Raw genomic sequence first — 16,270 nt, 5'->3', positions numbered from 1 at the left:
AACTAGGTTTCTAGCATATAATTAGTCCAGCAAAGAAAGTATATACCCAAACCTCAAATTGAGCAGCAGCTCAAACAGTATTACAGTTCCCAAACGCTTATTGGTAACAAAGCTATAGATAAAGAAATGGCTAAAGCTAAATGCTTTTACAAACCGTTCGAGTTCATTAACATTAAAATTTCATGAATACAAGTCCACCGTCTCAATATCAGTCTTCACTTAAGTTGCCAATCAGATTGGTATCAGAAATACATAATGACTGAATTATAGGTAATGTTAATTAAGGACAAGATTCCCCCTTACCCATTTGAATGAAGCAATACTTGATTATATAGTTCTAACCAAATTGGTAATAAAAGACACCAACAGGAAATAATTACCCAGAAAATGAAAATCTATTTTAAAGCCAATTCAATAGTTTCTTCAGTTCTGCACGCCATTGAACTCATCATCTTCATGTTCACAATCACCACCTTCAAGCATATGTTCCCTGTGAAAATAAAGTCAGCAATTACATCTAGTAATCTACATCATCCTCTCTTTTAAATTTATGTACACATCTAATGGCATCTACACCATACTTAATCACGCTAGTACGAAAAATAAAACAAACACAATTCAATGAGGAAAATGCTGCATAATCCCAGTCTCAGAGGCCACATTACTGGTAGCAATGGAATATTAATACAGCCATGGAATATTGGTGAAAATGCTGCATAATCCCAGTCTCAGAGGCCACATTACTGGTAGCAATGGAATATTAATGCAGCCATGGAATATTGGTTTGCTGTTAACTTGCAACGTTATAGATTCCAAGATTTATGTTTAGCTCACATACAACATCATATTGGGTTGTAGTTTTGAAAATCAAGTTATTAAGAGTCTAGGATTAAAACAGTTGAATTGGAGATATTATTTCATAAGTCATGGTTAGTTTTGTAATGAGGGGCATAGTTGAAGTTTTTGCAACTCTTGCGAATTGAGGGCATTTTGTTAATCAAATTGAGTCTAAAATTTTTGAGTTTTATGAAACACCTCGCTTAGGAAATACGAAAAATAGTTATAATAAAAGCAGGATAATAAAGTGAATAAATATTGAAATGGGAAACAAACAAAAAAAATAAAAAATTGAAATTTCACGAGGACGGCTCGAGCGAAGGCCAACCCGAGCCAAGCACTTGAGCAGTGCTAGACAGACCGCTTGAGTGCAAAACAATCATGGCCCCACGCGAACTAGAAAAAAGGGGAGCTTGGCTTGTTCTGTTAAATGTTTATTAAAAGGTTAACGTAGTTAGTTAAGTTGAGGGGATTGATTTAGTTGGAGGGAATTGGCTTTTTAGTGGGGTTATGTAGGATTTGACTGATGGGAGGAAGAGTTTAATGCATGGGAGCATCTTTTGCTCTGATGCGTATAAGCCATCTCCCCTTCCCCCATTTCATTCACACACACAACAAACAGAAGGAGAGAAAGAGTGCAGAGATAGGGAGAAAAAGGAGAGGAAGAAGGCCGTGTCCAGCTAGAGAGAGAGAGAGAGCAAGTGGCAAGTGAGAGAAAGAGAAGGAAGCCTTCAAAAGGGGTAAGTTTGCTCTCTAAGCTTATGGGTTTTAGTTTTTATGGTATTTGAAGGTTTTGTGCTATTATGGTAGAAAGCTTTGTGTTGTTGTGTTGTTAAAAGTGATGTTGTGTTGAGATTGCTGTTGATCTTGGTTGTGTGGTTGAAGAATGGGAAAAAGTGAGAAAGAAGGGATGTAGGGGTCTGTTGAAAAAGGAAGTATTTCAATTTGTAAAATGATGTTGTGAATTTTGTTTTGTTGATTTGATGGTTTAGAAATGTTAGGATTGGTTGGGAATGGAGTTTTTGTGAAGAAAACTAAGAGAATTGAGAAAATGATGGATTGGAGGGAATTTTCGGAGGTTAGGGATGACGAATAGTGTTGGGCCGAGCACTCTGCTCAAGCCCGCTCAAGTGGAGTGAGGGGCCGAGCATACCACTCAACCCTCCGCTCGATCCATGGATAGAGCATTCTAGCCCAAGAAGGGCGCTCGACCCTCTGCTCAATTTTTGGTCACATCGCGGATGTGGGGGAGGGTGAGTCAAAGTAGACAGTAGTCATGACCCTTAAGAGTATTTGGTGTACAAATTTTGGTCCAACTTGGAATAGTGCAGTGATTTGACTAAAGGTTTAGTTGGACGGCATAGATGTCTTTTGATTATGTAATTACGGTGACAGATTCTGACATGTAAGTAATGTATATTTTGAACACTTGATGTATATAGTTGTAGATAAATGTATTGATGTTTATGCCTTAGAGTTCTGGCGCATTTATTTCAATGGTTATTAGTTTCCAAAAAAAAAATTAGCACAATTTTTCCTCTACATGTTTATTGTCGAGGCATAGTAGTAGCGCTCCAAGGTATTTATAAATTGTATAAATAATTGGGGGTGTTACATTTTAACTGTCTTAGATTTATATTCATGATAATCCAAGTTAGTCTTTTATTGAGTTTTATGAGAAATTTGTTTACTAGCCAAAGTAAGAGTCCTAGTTCTAGTTCTAATAGGTTAAATAAGAGTCCATGAGTCTATATAGGTAATGCTTCACTATATTTGAAGAATTCAGACTTTGATTAATGGAATTATGACTGTTTCTTTTAGTAGAGGCAGTGTTCTCTCCATCTCTTTTCTCTCTTTTTCTTAGTTGCAGACAGTTACTGTTTGCAGCCCTTGGTTGACCAGAAAATTCCCTCTTTCCTTCTCTCAGCAACCTCAAATCAAACCCTTTTCAATTCTCTATCAAAACCCTAAAATCATACATTATTTTTCTAACACTTAGCCACCAAATAAGCCCTTGAAACAACCCTACAATCCCAATCTTGTTGCTGTCCAAAATTTCCAGCAAGCAGATTCCCTAGTCTATCCTACATCAAACATGCAGTCAAGAAGTAATAAAATCGATTCGCATGAAGTTCTTTTTTTTTCTTCCCTCGAGATACATACACTATCATAAGTAAAAATGGTTGCATTTGGTTTGTTGAGATTGAGAGAGAGAGAGAGAGTAAGATCCTTTAACATCCAAAATCATGAAGAAGAAAAAAAATCAGCAACAAAAAGGAAAAGCATATTCCAATCTTTTTTTCATAACAACCGTCTGGAAAGCCAAAGATTTGAGCAAAATTGATTCCTCTTGGTTGACCTTCAAGAAAATGGAGCTCATGGCATGAGCTCTTTCAATTTCAATTTTGATTTAAAGTCAATCAGATAGCAGATATTAACAATATGTATGAGAACATTGAATTTTCTTCAAGGGCCTTTCAGTTTCCAAATATTTAACCCTAAAGAGTAGCTCGATCGGGTGGGAACCACGTCTCATGAAGCGAAGGTCACTGATTTGAATTTCCTCTTCCCCCTCCCCTTGGACCAATTAATTATCAAAAAACAAAGTTTCCAAATATTCAAATGCGAACAGCAATAACAGATGTCCATAAGCCATAAACAAGGGTCAATACCTCAATCTCTCACAAAGGCGTGCTAAAGCATCTGATCCTGTTCTGGAAGCAACATCCTCGACATCAGAAGCATTCAGTAGAGTCACACTATCTGCAAGCCTAAACTCACACAACTCTTTTAAGGAACATGCATCAGTCAACACAGCTGAATGACCACCACCAGCTGCTAATTTCCGCACTTCCCCAACACAACTGCAACATAGAATGTTCATCAGCATAGGAAGGAAGCTATAAAACTGTGAAAAACCTACAGAGCACAAGAATAGCCATGCCATACCAATCAACTGGTGATGGATACCAAGCATATGTAGATTTCTCGTTAGCTGCCTGACCATAGTTATTGTAGCCCCATCCATGAATTCTTCCGTCCCTCATGGAAATAAGTGTGTGGGAATGTCCACATGCAACAAGTTGCACACCATTTGGAACAACCAAAACAGGGAAATTGCGGAAAAATGTCTCTTGTTCATTAGGAATGCATGAAAAGAATCCCGCTTGGGGGCCAAGGCCTAATTGCCCTACTTGACTACCACCCCAAGCATAAAGAGCTCCCTTCAGAGTCGTAGCGCATGTATGTACACCACCACATGCAACATCCTTTATGAATATTCCATCAAGGGCAACCACTCTCCTTGGCAATAGCTCTTTATCACCGTACTGGAGGGAACGATGCCCAAGTTGACCCATATTTCCTAGCCCCCAAGTATAGCTGTGATGTGCAAAGCAAATAATCATCAGCTACAATTCTGTAGAAGTTGAACTTTAACAGTTGTAACGAAAAAGTAAAAGTAAACAAAAACAAGATAGCTTTGAAGAACTAATCTTATCAACTGAAGATTGTCATTATCAAATAAAAGCTCCGACAGCTTAATTCCATAACTTAGACAATTCATGACAATTAAACTGGTGGTTACAGAAACACAAAAATGGATGCGTGAGGGTGCACACACACAGACATGGCTTTTATGTGTCCCCCAAACTAAAGCAATCATTAATTCTTTCCGTGATTAAATAGAGCATTTTTATATCATATATTTAAATATGGTTCCATTTCAGAGAAGGGATAGGGGTGGAGCTTATACATGCGCGCGCACACACATCAGATATTTACAACATTTTACTTGGCATTATGTGAACTACTATTGACCAAATGACTTCATGACAGATAGTGACATTTTACAACTAGCGTGCTTTAGCCAACTTGTGTTATCTAGAACAATAGCCGAGGATAAACTAAAAGAACAAGTGCATTATCAAAATTAATAATATGAACCATTCTGCACACCAATAGATTCAAGTACACAAATACTTTAACATATATATAAGTTAAAGGCACAAACACATATCTAAAATGAACTTAAGCTTTCCATGGTGTAACCAAGTTAAGGGGACGAAGACTTGCATATCAAAATGCATCCCATTTCCATTGCATCCTTTCTCCTGACTAGACGTGAGATTCCCATAAGAAGATTTTGTCAAAGTCAAACCTTCAAAGTTACATGTGCCATGCGGATAACCACAATTCTCATGCCTAAATGTAGAATTTATCTCCATCTAAAAAGTCCTTCAGATCACTTACACCTCGCCTTTTTCAGATACTGCTGCTGTGTGGTACTCCCCGCATGACACTTGGGTAATCGTCACGAGCTCAGGAGCCTCATCAAGGAACTTCGCATAAGCATTTATTACACGAGCCCCCTGTAGTCCTTCACAGGTAAGACCTCTGCCAAGCTGACCATATTCATTGTAGCCTGGTTTTTCATAACAATGATAAAACTCTAATTAATATGTACCAGGAAACTAGAGTATTAACACAGGTTTCCTTTCCTATCGTATGATCTGTGTTACCAAAAAATATAAACATCATAAGAAGAAAGAGATAAACATAGAACTCCTTGCGTCTAAAGAATTACATAATTTAGACATCCTTTTATTAAGACAATGGCAAGTCATGATTCTAGAAGAAACTTTACCCCACGCTTGTAGAAGGCCATCCGCAGATAAGGCCACCACATGCACTGCTCCACAGGACACTTGACTGATCATCTGTAACAAATGTAAAATACAATCAGGCCTAAGGAAAAAATAAACAAGAAAAAGGTACACAGAGGCTGATGCTTGACAAGAGATTGAAGGTATATGTAGATTAAAAGGATGATCAATAAATTTGTTAGATTTGATTAGACAAAATCTCTGTTAATGAATGATTTATGCAATATGACAGAAATGTGGAGATCCTCAGGGACCTACTATATTTGAGCAACTACATGTTATAACACAATTGAAACAATTGCATGTACATTTGAAGCCTTGTGATAACCAGTCTAATTCCTTAATAAATCCGGATCATGACAATTACTAACCCAGGTTTAACAAAACCAAATACTACTTGTATGCTCACAAATTAAACAATTTGTTAGAAGCCAAAGCAGTTTGAATTTTCAAAATTTGGAAAAGCAGACACTTGAACTATGACATATATTTTTCTGCTTGTGGTGGGCTTTAGAATGGAACAAATTATGTTTTAAGATTTATTATGGCGAGGGAAAAGCTTTAAGGTTTCTAGAGAAAAAATTAAGTTGGGGTGGATAAGATTTAAAGTGCGAAAAGGGACTTAAACAGAGAATGAGAGATTGCAGGAATTTACTGGAAGCACTGTGTGTTTGGGATTTTAACGCTTGATGATAGGTTATTTGGTGGTTAAAGGCTTGGGGAGTCATGTATTCAATATGCTTTGGGGTTGTAAAGAAGGAAGTAAACAGAGAATTTAGTTGCTCTTCAGGCTGTGTGAACAGGGACAAACAGTAACGGTCCTCCAAGAAGAATAATTTTAACTAAAAATTATACAATAAATCTAACGTGCCTCAGTACTCAAACGCTCAATACTCCATTAATCAAAGTCTCCGTTCTTCAAATAAATTGAACATATCTATATAGACTTATTTGCTCTTACATCACCTATTAGGTTTGAAACTCCTAATTGGACTAGCAAACAAAGATCCAACAAAACCCAATAACAGTACCTTAATTCAGTTAGAAATTCTAGAATACTCCAGACAAAGCATAATTGAGAAAATAACCATAATATTTTTAGAAAAAAAAAAATATGTGTAAAATTTTTATGAAATTCCAGATCTTCCGTAATGGCCATAACTCAGAAATCCACATAAAGAATATAAGCTACGAAACCATGTAGGTCTCACTTTAATAGAACATTGCATGATGACCCCACACCATGAAAAGCTCTTAAGCTGTCAAAAGTGAAAATCACTCAAAAATTAGCAACTTGACTCTAATTCCATGCATCAAATACGTTATTGCACTTAATTCAGAATAGGTTATGTCTTCTATCTCAAGCCATTTTCAGTGAGCTCTAGCATTTGCATCACATGTAAGTACATAATCTATGTTCTTTTTATAGAAACTTTGAGGACAGGGAGAGGACTATGGAGGAAATTATTTCTATGTTCTTTGAAACTTTGTATCTTTGGATGGCGGCACATGTATCTCCTCTATCGCTTAGTTTTAATGACTTTCTTTTTCGTTTTACCCTTTCTAGTTAGGCAGTTCTTTTTGTATACTTTATGTTTACTTAGGGGAGCCTTACTCTTTCAATGAGATTGGTTTTATTACTAATCAAAAAATAATAATCTTTGTTCTTTTTTTGAAGTAGATAGTTTTTGTAGAATCAACAACCCAAAACTCAGCAATCCCAACCCTCCCCACCAAAAGAGAAGCTTGAATAAATAAATAAATTACATAACAAGAAAATATATGACATACCGTATTAGGAGTAAAGGCCCCCCAGTATAAGCGGGGAAAATTCGATCCCTGTAATGAGAAGTAAAACCAAAAAAAAAGGTATAGCATATTATCTACCAACGATCACACACACAAGAAAAAAAAAAAAAAAAAAAAAAAAAAAAGGGAATGCTAAAGAATTACAAATAGTACCTGATTTTGGCCCCAAACCCAAAGCCTACTTGTCGAGCGGCTTCCATCATTTTCACGAGGCTCTGCGATACAAGCAGTACAATGTGCTCCACACGAAACAGATTTCACAAACTCCGTCTGCATTTGATCCACTTTCTTAGGGTGCTCCCTTCTCTCCTCAGTTCCATCTCCCAATTGACCAAAGCCATTAGCACCTGGTCCATCGCATAAATATTTATGATTCTTGATCATTTATCTTGTACAAGCATTAAGCAACATGATGTTGTATAATAGCTCTAAATATACACATCAAGAAAAATGAATTCCCACGCACAGTTTTCAGCTACAATCTCAAGTAAAACCCGTCATAATCAGGAAGAAAACATAGCCACCAATGAAATTTCCTTCAGCAAAACCATTGCTATATAAGACTCTTAACTCTTAAGCACGTTTTCCCGCAATATTCATAGATATCAAATGGGCAAAACTTGATAATCATAATAATCAATGAACAAATATAAAAGGTCGCGTATGGGGGGTAAGGGGACCATACCCCAAGTAAAAAGTGACCCATCGGAGGCCACGGCCGCGGTATGCTCACGACCACAAGCAATATCCAACCAGCGGGAATTGAACCCGGCCGGGCACCCAAAAAGCTCTGGAGGGAGCTGCTTAGGGATCCTCAATTGGCACTCTTTGCCCCTCCTACCCGTCTGTCCTGACTGATTATAGCCCCATACAAAAATTGCACTCTTTGTTGTAAGGTTTCCGGGTCGGTTAGTGCCAAAAATTTCATCAATATCCATTTATGTACCTAAAAACCTACTAATCAATTCAATCAGATCACTTTATCATACACAACTAATAAAAAAAGGAACGCTCAGAGCCAAATTGCAGCTGAAACTCGTAATGCTGTCAATGTTTAAGCAATCGAGACGAAAATCTTCAATGTCATATTCTCTGTTTGATTCCTAAGGAAAAAAAAAAAATTGATGAAAAGAAAAGTTTTCCAGAAAAGCGTTTGTAAAACGAATGCGAGGAAAAAGGACGTACCTGAATGTGAGGAATAGGATGGGAACCGAATTCCTTGAAAAAAAGAAAATGTGAGAATGTGAGATAACAACGTGGTTGGTCCGTTGGGGCGGGTTCGGTTTCGTATCTCCGGCAGGGGACCAGACGGCCCAAGAGCTTGTTCCACTTCCACCTACTCCTCCAGGAGAATCTTCTAGACCAGAAATACCGGTCAGAGGTTTTTTGGTCAACTAGTTGCCGTGACTTGAGCAACTAGGCTTGGAATAAAGGGAAATCAATGTTCCGTTTGGGTGTTTAATTATTTTAATCAGAATATTATATTGTGTGAATTAAGAAATTTGACTTTATAAGTTAAAATTTAAATAAAATATAAGTTATTTAAAAAAATATATATAATATTATTTTGCATTTTATTCAAACCAAACACAATTGCTTATTTTCAAGCTAATGATTGCAATCGCTTTTTTTTTTTTTTTTTCTATGCTAATGATTGTAATCCTTAATTGCTTAGAATTAAACTTAACTATTTTATTTTTTAACATTTCCCCACTTCAATTATTAAAAAAAATATTAACTTTTTTGTCTAGTATCCATATTTTATTTATTTCCAGTCTTTCAGCTGATATTTTATGCAATGAATAACCCTCATGATTGTTGGTTATGGACAATAAATGTATAGGAAATGGCACACAATACTTTTAGGAAAAAAAATATAATTTAACTCTCTAAATTATTATTCTGTTTTTGATGCCCTTCAAATTATCAAAATTTGCACTTTGACTTTTCAAATTATCAAAATCTTTGAAAAATACCTATTTAAGCAAAATATTCTCATAATACTCATTTCACGTGTTATTTTTCAATTAAAAAATCAAAAAAATTAAAAATAAACTAAATTTATATTTTTTTTTTAAAAAAAAAGATAGGTGTTTGGGGTGGCGTTATTTCTCAACCGCGACTTGATCTTCCCGACATCCTTTCGGTCACCGTCCATTTCTCCATTAAAAACCAATCGAGGTCTTTCACAACGATGATAAACTTGCTCATCGTTTGTAACAAAACAAAATTCAGATTGGAATCATTCATAACTTTCGAAAAATCAATATCATAGACATCGAAGAATAGGAAGTTAGCCATATTCGCGTTCAGAAAACTGCAGGCTTGCATCATGCCCAACGACGATGCTGGAAAGAAGCAGTATGTCTTCCAGTCGATCGCAATATTTGTTTAAAAATAAAACAATAAAAAATAAAATTTTGGTTTTTAATTTTTGTAAAAAAATTAAAATTAAAAATTTTTTGATTTTTTTTTTGAATTATTTTAATTTTTCCTAATTTTTCTAATTTTTTTATTTTTTATTTTTTAATTGAAAAATGACATATGGCAGGAATATTATGAAGATATTTCACCAAAATTAATATTTTTTAAAGGTTTTGATAATTTTGAGGATTAAAATACAAGCTTTAATAGTTCGTAGGTCATCCCAAAAAAGAGTGTTAATTTGAAAAACTAAATTGTATTTTTTCCTTCCTTTTATGTTCACATTTTAGACTTAGAATGCCCGAACTATTTCAAATTTTAGAGGATAAAAATTGTATTTTTCCTCCGAAATCGAGGTAATTTGAGTATTTCAAGTCTAATATATATATATATATATATATATATATATATATATATATATATATATATATATATATATATATATTATTTTTTTTGGTGGGGTGTGGTAGGTAGGTGATGTGTCGAATTGAAACGGTCTTCAGTTATGAAGTTAACGCGTTTAACATCCACTGGAAATGCGTTTGGTGTCTCTTAACAAAGCCCCAGCTTCCCATCTCTTCCAGGTGATTTCTCTTCCTTGCCAACCTGACCCCATACCCATAACCAATCTCTGATTCTTGTTATTTTATTCCTTTTTTTATTTTTTTATTTATAATTCTTTATACCCTTTTAATTTCCAACTTTATCCAGTTTTCTTCTGCCTTGATAGTAAACTGTATGTTGCTTTGGCTGAAACTCTGCCATTTTTGTTTCGTTTCTTAATAACTTCGGTGTTTTACTCTTAACCTTTAAAAATAATTGTTTTTCGTTATATGGGTGAAATTCTTGGAATTGCCGTGGATGTTGTTTCATGGATCGAAGAAAAACCATTTCCAATTGCCATGTTTTCCTCTTTACTTCTTTTTGTATATTTGTGGGGATGCTAGAAAGAAAGAATGCGAATGAAACTAAATCTCCCAATGGATATTGCGGGGTTGGCTTTTAATTTCTTTGTTTGTGCTAATTTCGAGAAATAAAAAACTTTGATGATCTTTTGTTCCTTTTATTATATTGGAAAATCTTATTAGAATAGCTGAGATTAGATAAGGGTTGTTCGAAGGTTTTAGTCAGTTTTCACAGGAAGGTCTTTTCACATAGAATGATGGTTTGAGCAATGCAACCTCATGCTTCAATCTTAGATTTATTCCAAAAGAAAGTGTCAAAATATTAATTAAATAATTAAATTCAAAGCACAGGTCTTAAATGCCTTAGCTCTAAAATTTACTCTCTATTTTCAATTAAAATATTTCACATCTTGTTTGGTCCCACACGTCGGAGAGTATTAGCATATTAATTAAATAATTAAATTTATTATTTTTTATTAGCTTAAGTTTTAAGAATAATTGGTAGTTTATCAGGGTATTAGAGCAATGGTCTTGAGTTTGAACTTTCACTTTGTAATATACTCATTATTTTAGTTAAAATATTCTATGTGTTGGTCTTCACTTATTGATATTGAGGGAGTATTAAAATATTAATTCATCTGTTCCTATCAGCTTAAGCGTTTAAAGTGTTTTGAAGTTATTACACTTGTTTTGTAACAAAACAGGAAAAAAAAAAAAAAGAAAAAAAAAAAGAAAAAAGGCATTTAAAGTGAAACATCAATTTTAAGCTTTTCTTGAAATGCAGTGTTGGGATTTTGGGGAGCACAAAAGTAATTATTTTTTTACCAAACGGACATTGTTTGCTTTGAAATAGCTTTTTAGGTGCTAAAAGTGTTTTTTAAACTTCTAAACACAACCAAATGAGCCCTAATTCCTGTTCTTCAGGCAGCTCATCAAGACCCCTTCGAAGTTGGTGAAGTTAGAAAAGAAGTATAGTACCAGCACTAGTAATTTACATAGGGACAAACATATAGCACAGCCAAAAAATGGCCCTTGCTTCAGCTGGATGGGCAGGATCTATTGACCAACCTCAACTGGTTAAAATTTGGATGTGTGAGATAAAAGGCTAGTGCATTGAATAATACTCCTGGCATTATTTTGATCCAGGAATGCCAATTCAAGAAGACATATACCGATAGTGCAATGTTATTCATTTGATAACTCTCTGGTAGAAGGCGTTGAGTATCTTGAGTTATTTTGTGAAAAAGAAAAACTATTGTACTTCACTGGATTCGAATCTGACTCGACGGTTATGTTTCAGAAACCTTGCAGATACAAAGGGATCATGTCTCAGTCTGTTGGAAACAATACTGAGAAAAAGCTGATTAAAATTGATATCAGTTCGGACACTGTGTGCCCATGGTGCTTTGTGGGCAAAAAAAATCTTGACAAAGCTATAGCTGCTGCATCTAAGGATCAATATAGCTTTGAGGTTCTCTCTCTCTTTCTCTCTCCATGTGTGTGTGCGCGCGTGCGCGTTTAGCATTTCCCTCCAATCTTTTATTAACTAAATTTTCAGGTTAGATGGCATCCATTTCAACTTAATCCTTCTGCCCCTAAAGAAGGCATCAATAAGAAAGAGTATTACAGGACAAAATTTGGATCTCAATCTGAGAGGATGGAAGCTCGGATGTCAGAGGTTTTCCAACAATTCTCTGAATCACCTTTCTACATAGTTAATCATGTTATTGGTTTGTATTTACTTTAATTTGGCTGGCCGTTTTACACAATAAGTAATTATGACTGCTTTGAAAATTTCAGGTTTTTAGGAGCCATGGACTGGAATATAACCTGTCGGGACTCACGTAAGCTTAAAGAATGGCTTTCATCTATGGACAAATTTATATCAGTGAGGAAAGCTCTGAAGAGGACCTTAAGCTAATGGAGATTCCACTAACATTGTCTTAAATATGCACAGGGGAAATACTCTAGACAGCCACAGGCTTATGTATTTTGCTGGGCAACAGGGTCTTGATAAGCAACATAATCTTATGGAGGAGCTGTCCCTTGGCTACTTCACTCAAGGAAAATACATTGGTGACCAGTAAGTTTGGTTTTGGTAACTTTTTGATGACTTCTAAAATTTCTAAATGTTTAGGTCCTTTGATTAAATTTCCATTTCTTGTTAACTATACTTGATACTAATTTTCTTAGATTGTTGTTATTCATGAATAACATGTGAATGAACCCCTCCTCCCGGCCCCTGCCCTCCACCTTCCAAAAAGAATCTTATTTTTCAAAGATCGTGTGTTATTAAAGACTAAACAACTGGACAGATCCTCATCCAGGCTTTAGCTACTCACACTCAACTCACTGATCAAAAGAGAAATGTACAAAGTGATCAACCACTGTCTATAACAGATCTCTGAATTTACATGTGCTGTTTCTTTCAAAAAAAAAAAATTGTTGTTGCTCTATGTCAAACTGAAGGCAACAACTTATCAAAATTTCCATAAGGATTAAGCAATCTTCTTTTCGTTTGACATGGCAGTCACTTAAATTGCTGGTTCCCAGTTAGATCTTTCTTGGAATAAAACCCATTGTGTTAACAACAATAATTGAACCTATGGGACTTTCTTGGAAAGTCAAAACACAACTAGAAAACACTTTAACTATTACAGAAGTAGAAGTTGCATTGAAGAAGTTTGCTGGGAGTAGGAAACATACACCGCATGGTTATCTTCCGGAGTTATCTCGATGACATTATCTTTTACTAGATGGGCTTATCAAAATAAGGAGTAGAAGAGTGCTACACATACTCTCAAGTGCTCACTCCCCAACCTAGCAGTGAAATTCACCATCGGATGAAATAACAAATGAATGTATATGTGGTATCACTTAGAGGGGGAAGTCCAAATGTGGTATCAAATCTTCAAGAAGAGTGAGTAACTGATTTTGTGGGAGACACTAAAGGCTGGTCTTTATGTGCACTACGGACCAACTCCATTTGAGGATCACTTTGGTGACCTCACTAAGCTTCAAAAAGTGGGCTTAGTGCAGGAATATCAGGTGCAGTTCGAACAACTCCCTAGCCATGTGGGGAAATTGTCAACCCAACACCGATTGGGGTGTTTCATGAGTTGGTTGAAGGAAAATATAAGAACTGAGGTCCAAGCCGGCAAACCAACTTCCATCACAGAAGCAATCGGGCTCGCCCGTTTGTTTGAAGCAAGGAACTGAAGCCTGAAGAAGACTTCTGACACAGGGACTCGACATTCAACCCAAGGAGAACCAGAACCACCGTTGCCCTCTGCCAATTTATCTATCCTGAGAATATCCACCGTCAAAAAGCTAAGCCCAGCAGGATTACAAGATAGAAGGAACCGTGGGTTGTGCTTCAACTGCGATGAAAAGTTTGTCCCTGGTCATCATTGCAAAAAGCTTTTCATGATTGTAGGGGTTTATTCAAAGGAAGATTAGGGAGATAGGGATCAGGAAGAACATGAAGGAGTTGTTGAGAGGAATGTGTGATTTATTAAGTAGAGCTTACCCACCATGCAACTCAGATCTTCAGATGTTGCCCTTGAGGACAAGGGCAATTTCAATGGGGGATGAATGAACTTATCTTTTACTAGATGGATCGTTTAGTAGATGGGCTCATCGAAATAAGGAGTATATCTCCAGGAGTTATGGTTTAGTTGTTTAGTTGTCTTTTAGTGGCTGCGTGTTAGCTCTTAGTTGCACTAGTGGAAATAAGGAGTGTTACCTCTGTGGGTTTCTTTTAAGTTGTTATCCTTTAGTATATTTACCACAAACCACCCACAATCTAAAACTTGATTTCCACACTTTAATGGCAAAATCAACCCCTTTTTCTACGGCTGTGAAAGGGTAAGGATGACCAGGAAATACCGTCCATTACTTGTTATCTTCCTCTTTGTATTTCAGTCCTTATCTCTTCAGTTGGGTTGATGTTATATAAACAATGATTGATTAATAAAAAATATGCCAAGTTCAATTCTTCAAACTATGTTTGAGATGGGCCTAGGATCCTCTAGGCCTCTACGCTTGTATACTTTTAGGTGTTTTCTCTTGTATACTTTATGTATATTGGGAGGCGCCTTATACTTTTAATAATATGCCAAGTTCAATTCTTCAAACTATGTTTGAGATAGGTCTAGGATCCTCTAGGCCTCTACACTTATATACTTTCATGTGTTTTCTCTTGTATACTTCATGTATACTGGGAGGCGCCTTACACTTTTAATAATATATCAATTACTTATCCAACAAAAAAGAAAAAAAAAAACCTACCGTTTAAATCTCTTTTCAGTAAAATAGGCAGTAAGAAGAGGTTAGATCTTGCTTCTTTCCCTATTGAGAGGAGAGTGACCCAATCCGTTTGAATTCTCTTACACTTACTCTTGCTATCACTTAACCTGATTTCTTTGGCATGATATGTTCCTCACCAGGGTAACCCTATAAGGGGGTTACCATCCTCGTGTTAAACAGGCATATGTTGTTTACTTGTTTTATACAGATCAAGTTCGAGTTGATTGCAGCACATGTTACATCATATAATTACAGACGTCAATATTTGCAGGGAATTTCTCGTGGAATCTGCAATAAAGGTTGGGATAGAAGGGGCAGCAGAGTTTCTTCAAGACCCCAACAATGGGTTAAAAGAGGTCTTTTTTTCTGTGCTAATTCTTATGCTCCAATTTGTTGCTAAGCAGGCTGAAAAAGTGCTAAATTTAGAATTCTGCACCTTCCATACCTGATCCAATAGTGAAGAAAGTCAGAACTTTATTTATTTTCCAATCATAAAGTTGGTAATAGACCACGCCACAAGTTCTCTTTTGATGTTTTTTATAGCACTGACTTTTGCTCCTTGTGTCTGCTATAAGGTTAATGAGGAACTCGATAAGTACTCTGCAAACATTACAGGAGTCCCATATTTTGTGGTGGGTGAAAAAAAAAATCCCAATTTTATGATTTAATTTGTCTATATAATTACCCAAGCAAGTACCTTCATCCCATTGGTTTGTTTAACAGGTTAATGGAATCCAGAAGCTGAGTGGTGCCCAGGCCCCTGAGGTCTTCCAGAGAGCTTTTCTAGTAGTTACCAATTGAGAAAACTTCACACATTAAACTATTAAAGTTTCTATATCAGTTGTTAAAAAGAAGGCAACATCTTTGCCTGTTTTAATATTATGATGTGTCTTGTTGACTCACTGTTTCCTCTTTAAGCCTTATGTGTATAGATACTATGACATGTATAGTTATACTGGTGTGAATGAGTGTTTTAATAATAGCTGTATTTATAAATGATGTGCATGCATGGTTAAATGATTGGAAATATGAAGAGAAAAAGAGGAAACCCCTCGCTCGCCTCCTTTTCTTGCCTAAGTTGACATTCTTTACTGAAAAAGGTTGGAGTTGTGCCTTTTTCCACCAAGCAGGGCATTGTTCCCAGGGATTTGGATCCTCTCTAGTTCAAATGAATTGGAGAGGCGCGGGTTCATGTAACATAAGGGTAAAATTGTTCCTAAAAAATGTGAAATGACAATTTACCCTTCTGCTTACGTGAACCGGCTCCTTTCCAGTTCAAAAATCCTCGTCTTGTTTCCATAGCCTTGCAATATTTTAAATCTA

At 35.9% G+C, this 16,270-nt stretch overlaps 2 protein-coding genes across 4 annotated transcripts; one reads left to right on the top strand and one right to left on the bottom strand.

Moving 5' to 3' along the window:
• Positions 1–144: 144 nt before the first annotated feature.
• Positions 145–8,725, bottom strand: LOC133859545 (RCC1 domain-containing protein RUG3, mitochondrial). Of its 3 annotated transcripts, none has more exons than XM_062294969.1 (9): positions 8,496–8,725; positions 7,996–8,413; positions 7,464–7,657; positions 7,293–7,340; positions 5,483–5,555; positions 5,089–5,260; positions 3,787–4,218; positions 3,510–3,701; positions 145–490 (listed from the first exon to the last, which is right to left on the bottom strand). In XM_062294969.1, the coding sequence occupies exons 2-9, from the start codon at positions 8,246–8,248 to the stop codon at positions 424–426; spliced, it is 1,431 nt and encodes a 476-aa protein (XP_062150953.1). In that variant the 5' UTR covers positions 8,249–8,413; positions 8,496–8,725; the 3' UTR covers positions 145–423. The 3 variants fall into 3 exon arrangements, with proteins under 3 accessions (XP_062150953.1, XP_062150956.1, XP_062150955.1); XM_062294972.1 differs by having other exon boundaries at positions 7,996–8,267; XM_062294971.1 differs by having other exon boundaries at positions 7,996–8,264.
• Positions 8,726–10,170: 1,445 nt separating this feature from the next.
• Positions 10,171–15,943, top strand: LOC133859544 (uncharacterized). The gene is made up of 8 exons (XM_062294968.1): positions 10,171–10,318; positions 11,940–12,110; positions 12,198–12,317; positions 12,440–12,483; positions 12,597–12,722; positions 15,219–15,303; positions 15,523–15,579; positions 15,671–15,943. The coding sequence occupies exons 1-8, from the start codon at positions 10,271–10,273 to the stop codon at positions 15,746–15,748; spliced, it is 729 nt and encodes a 242-aa protein (XP_062150952.1). The 5' UTR covers positions 10,171–10,270; the 3' UTR covers positions 15,749–15,943.
• The last annotated feature ends 327 nt before the right edge of the window (positions 15,944–16,270 follow it).

This window comes from Alnus glutinosa, chromosome 2, assembly GCF_958979055.1.
Source record: "Alnus glutinosa chromosome 2, dhAlnGlut1.1, whole genome shotgun sequence".
Taxonomy (NCBI): Eukaryota; Viridiplantae; Streptophyta; class Magnoliopsida; order Fagales; family Betulaceae; genus Alnus; species Alnus glutinosa.
This window is presented reverse-complemented; position numbering and strand designations above follow the sequence as displayed.

Coding starts and splice junctions, on each gene's coding strand:
- LOC133859545 (XM_062294969.1), bottom strand. CDS start 8,248: ATGGATATTGATGAAATTTTTGGCACTAACCGACCCGGAAACCTTACA. Junction 7,658..7,995: donor TGGGTCACTTTTTACTTGGG/GTATGGTCCCCT, acceptor GCGATGGACCAG/GTGCTAATGGCTTTGGTCAA. Junction 4,219..5,088: donor GTATCTGAAAAAGGCGAGGT/GTAAGTGATCTG, acceptor TGCACATCACAG/CTATACTTGGGGGCTAGGAA.
- LOC133859544 (XM_062294968.1), top strand. CDS start 10,271: ATGCGTTTGGTGTCTCTTAACAAAGCCCCAGCTTCCCATCTCTTCCAG. Junction 12,723..15,218: donor GGAAAATACATTGGTGACCA/GTAAGTTTGGTT, acceptor CAATATTTGCAG/GGAATTTCTCGTGGAATCTG. Junction 15,304..15,522: donor CCAACAATGGGTTAAAAGAG/GTCTTTTTTTCT, acceptor GTCTGCTATAAG/GTTAATGAGGAACTCGATAA.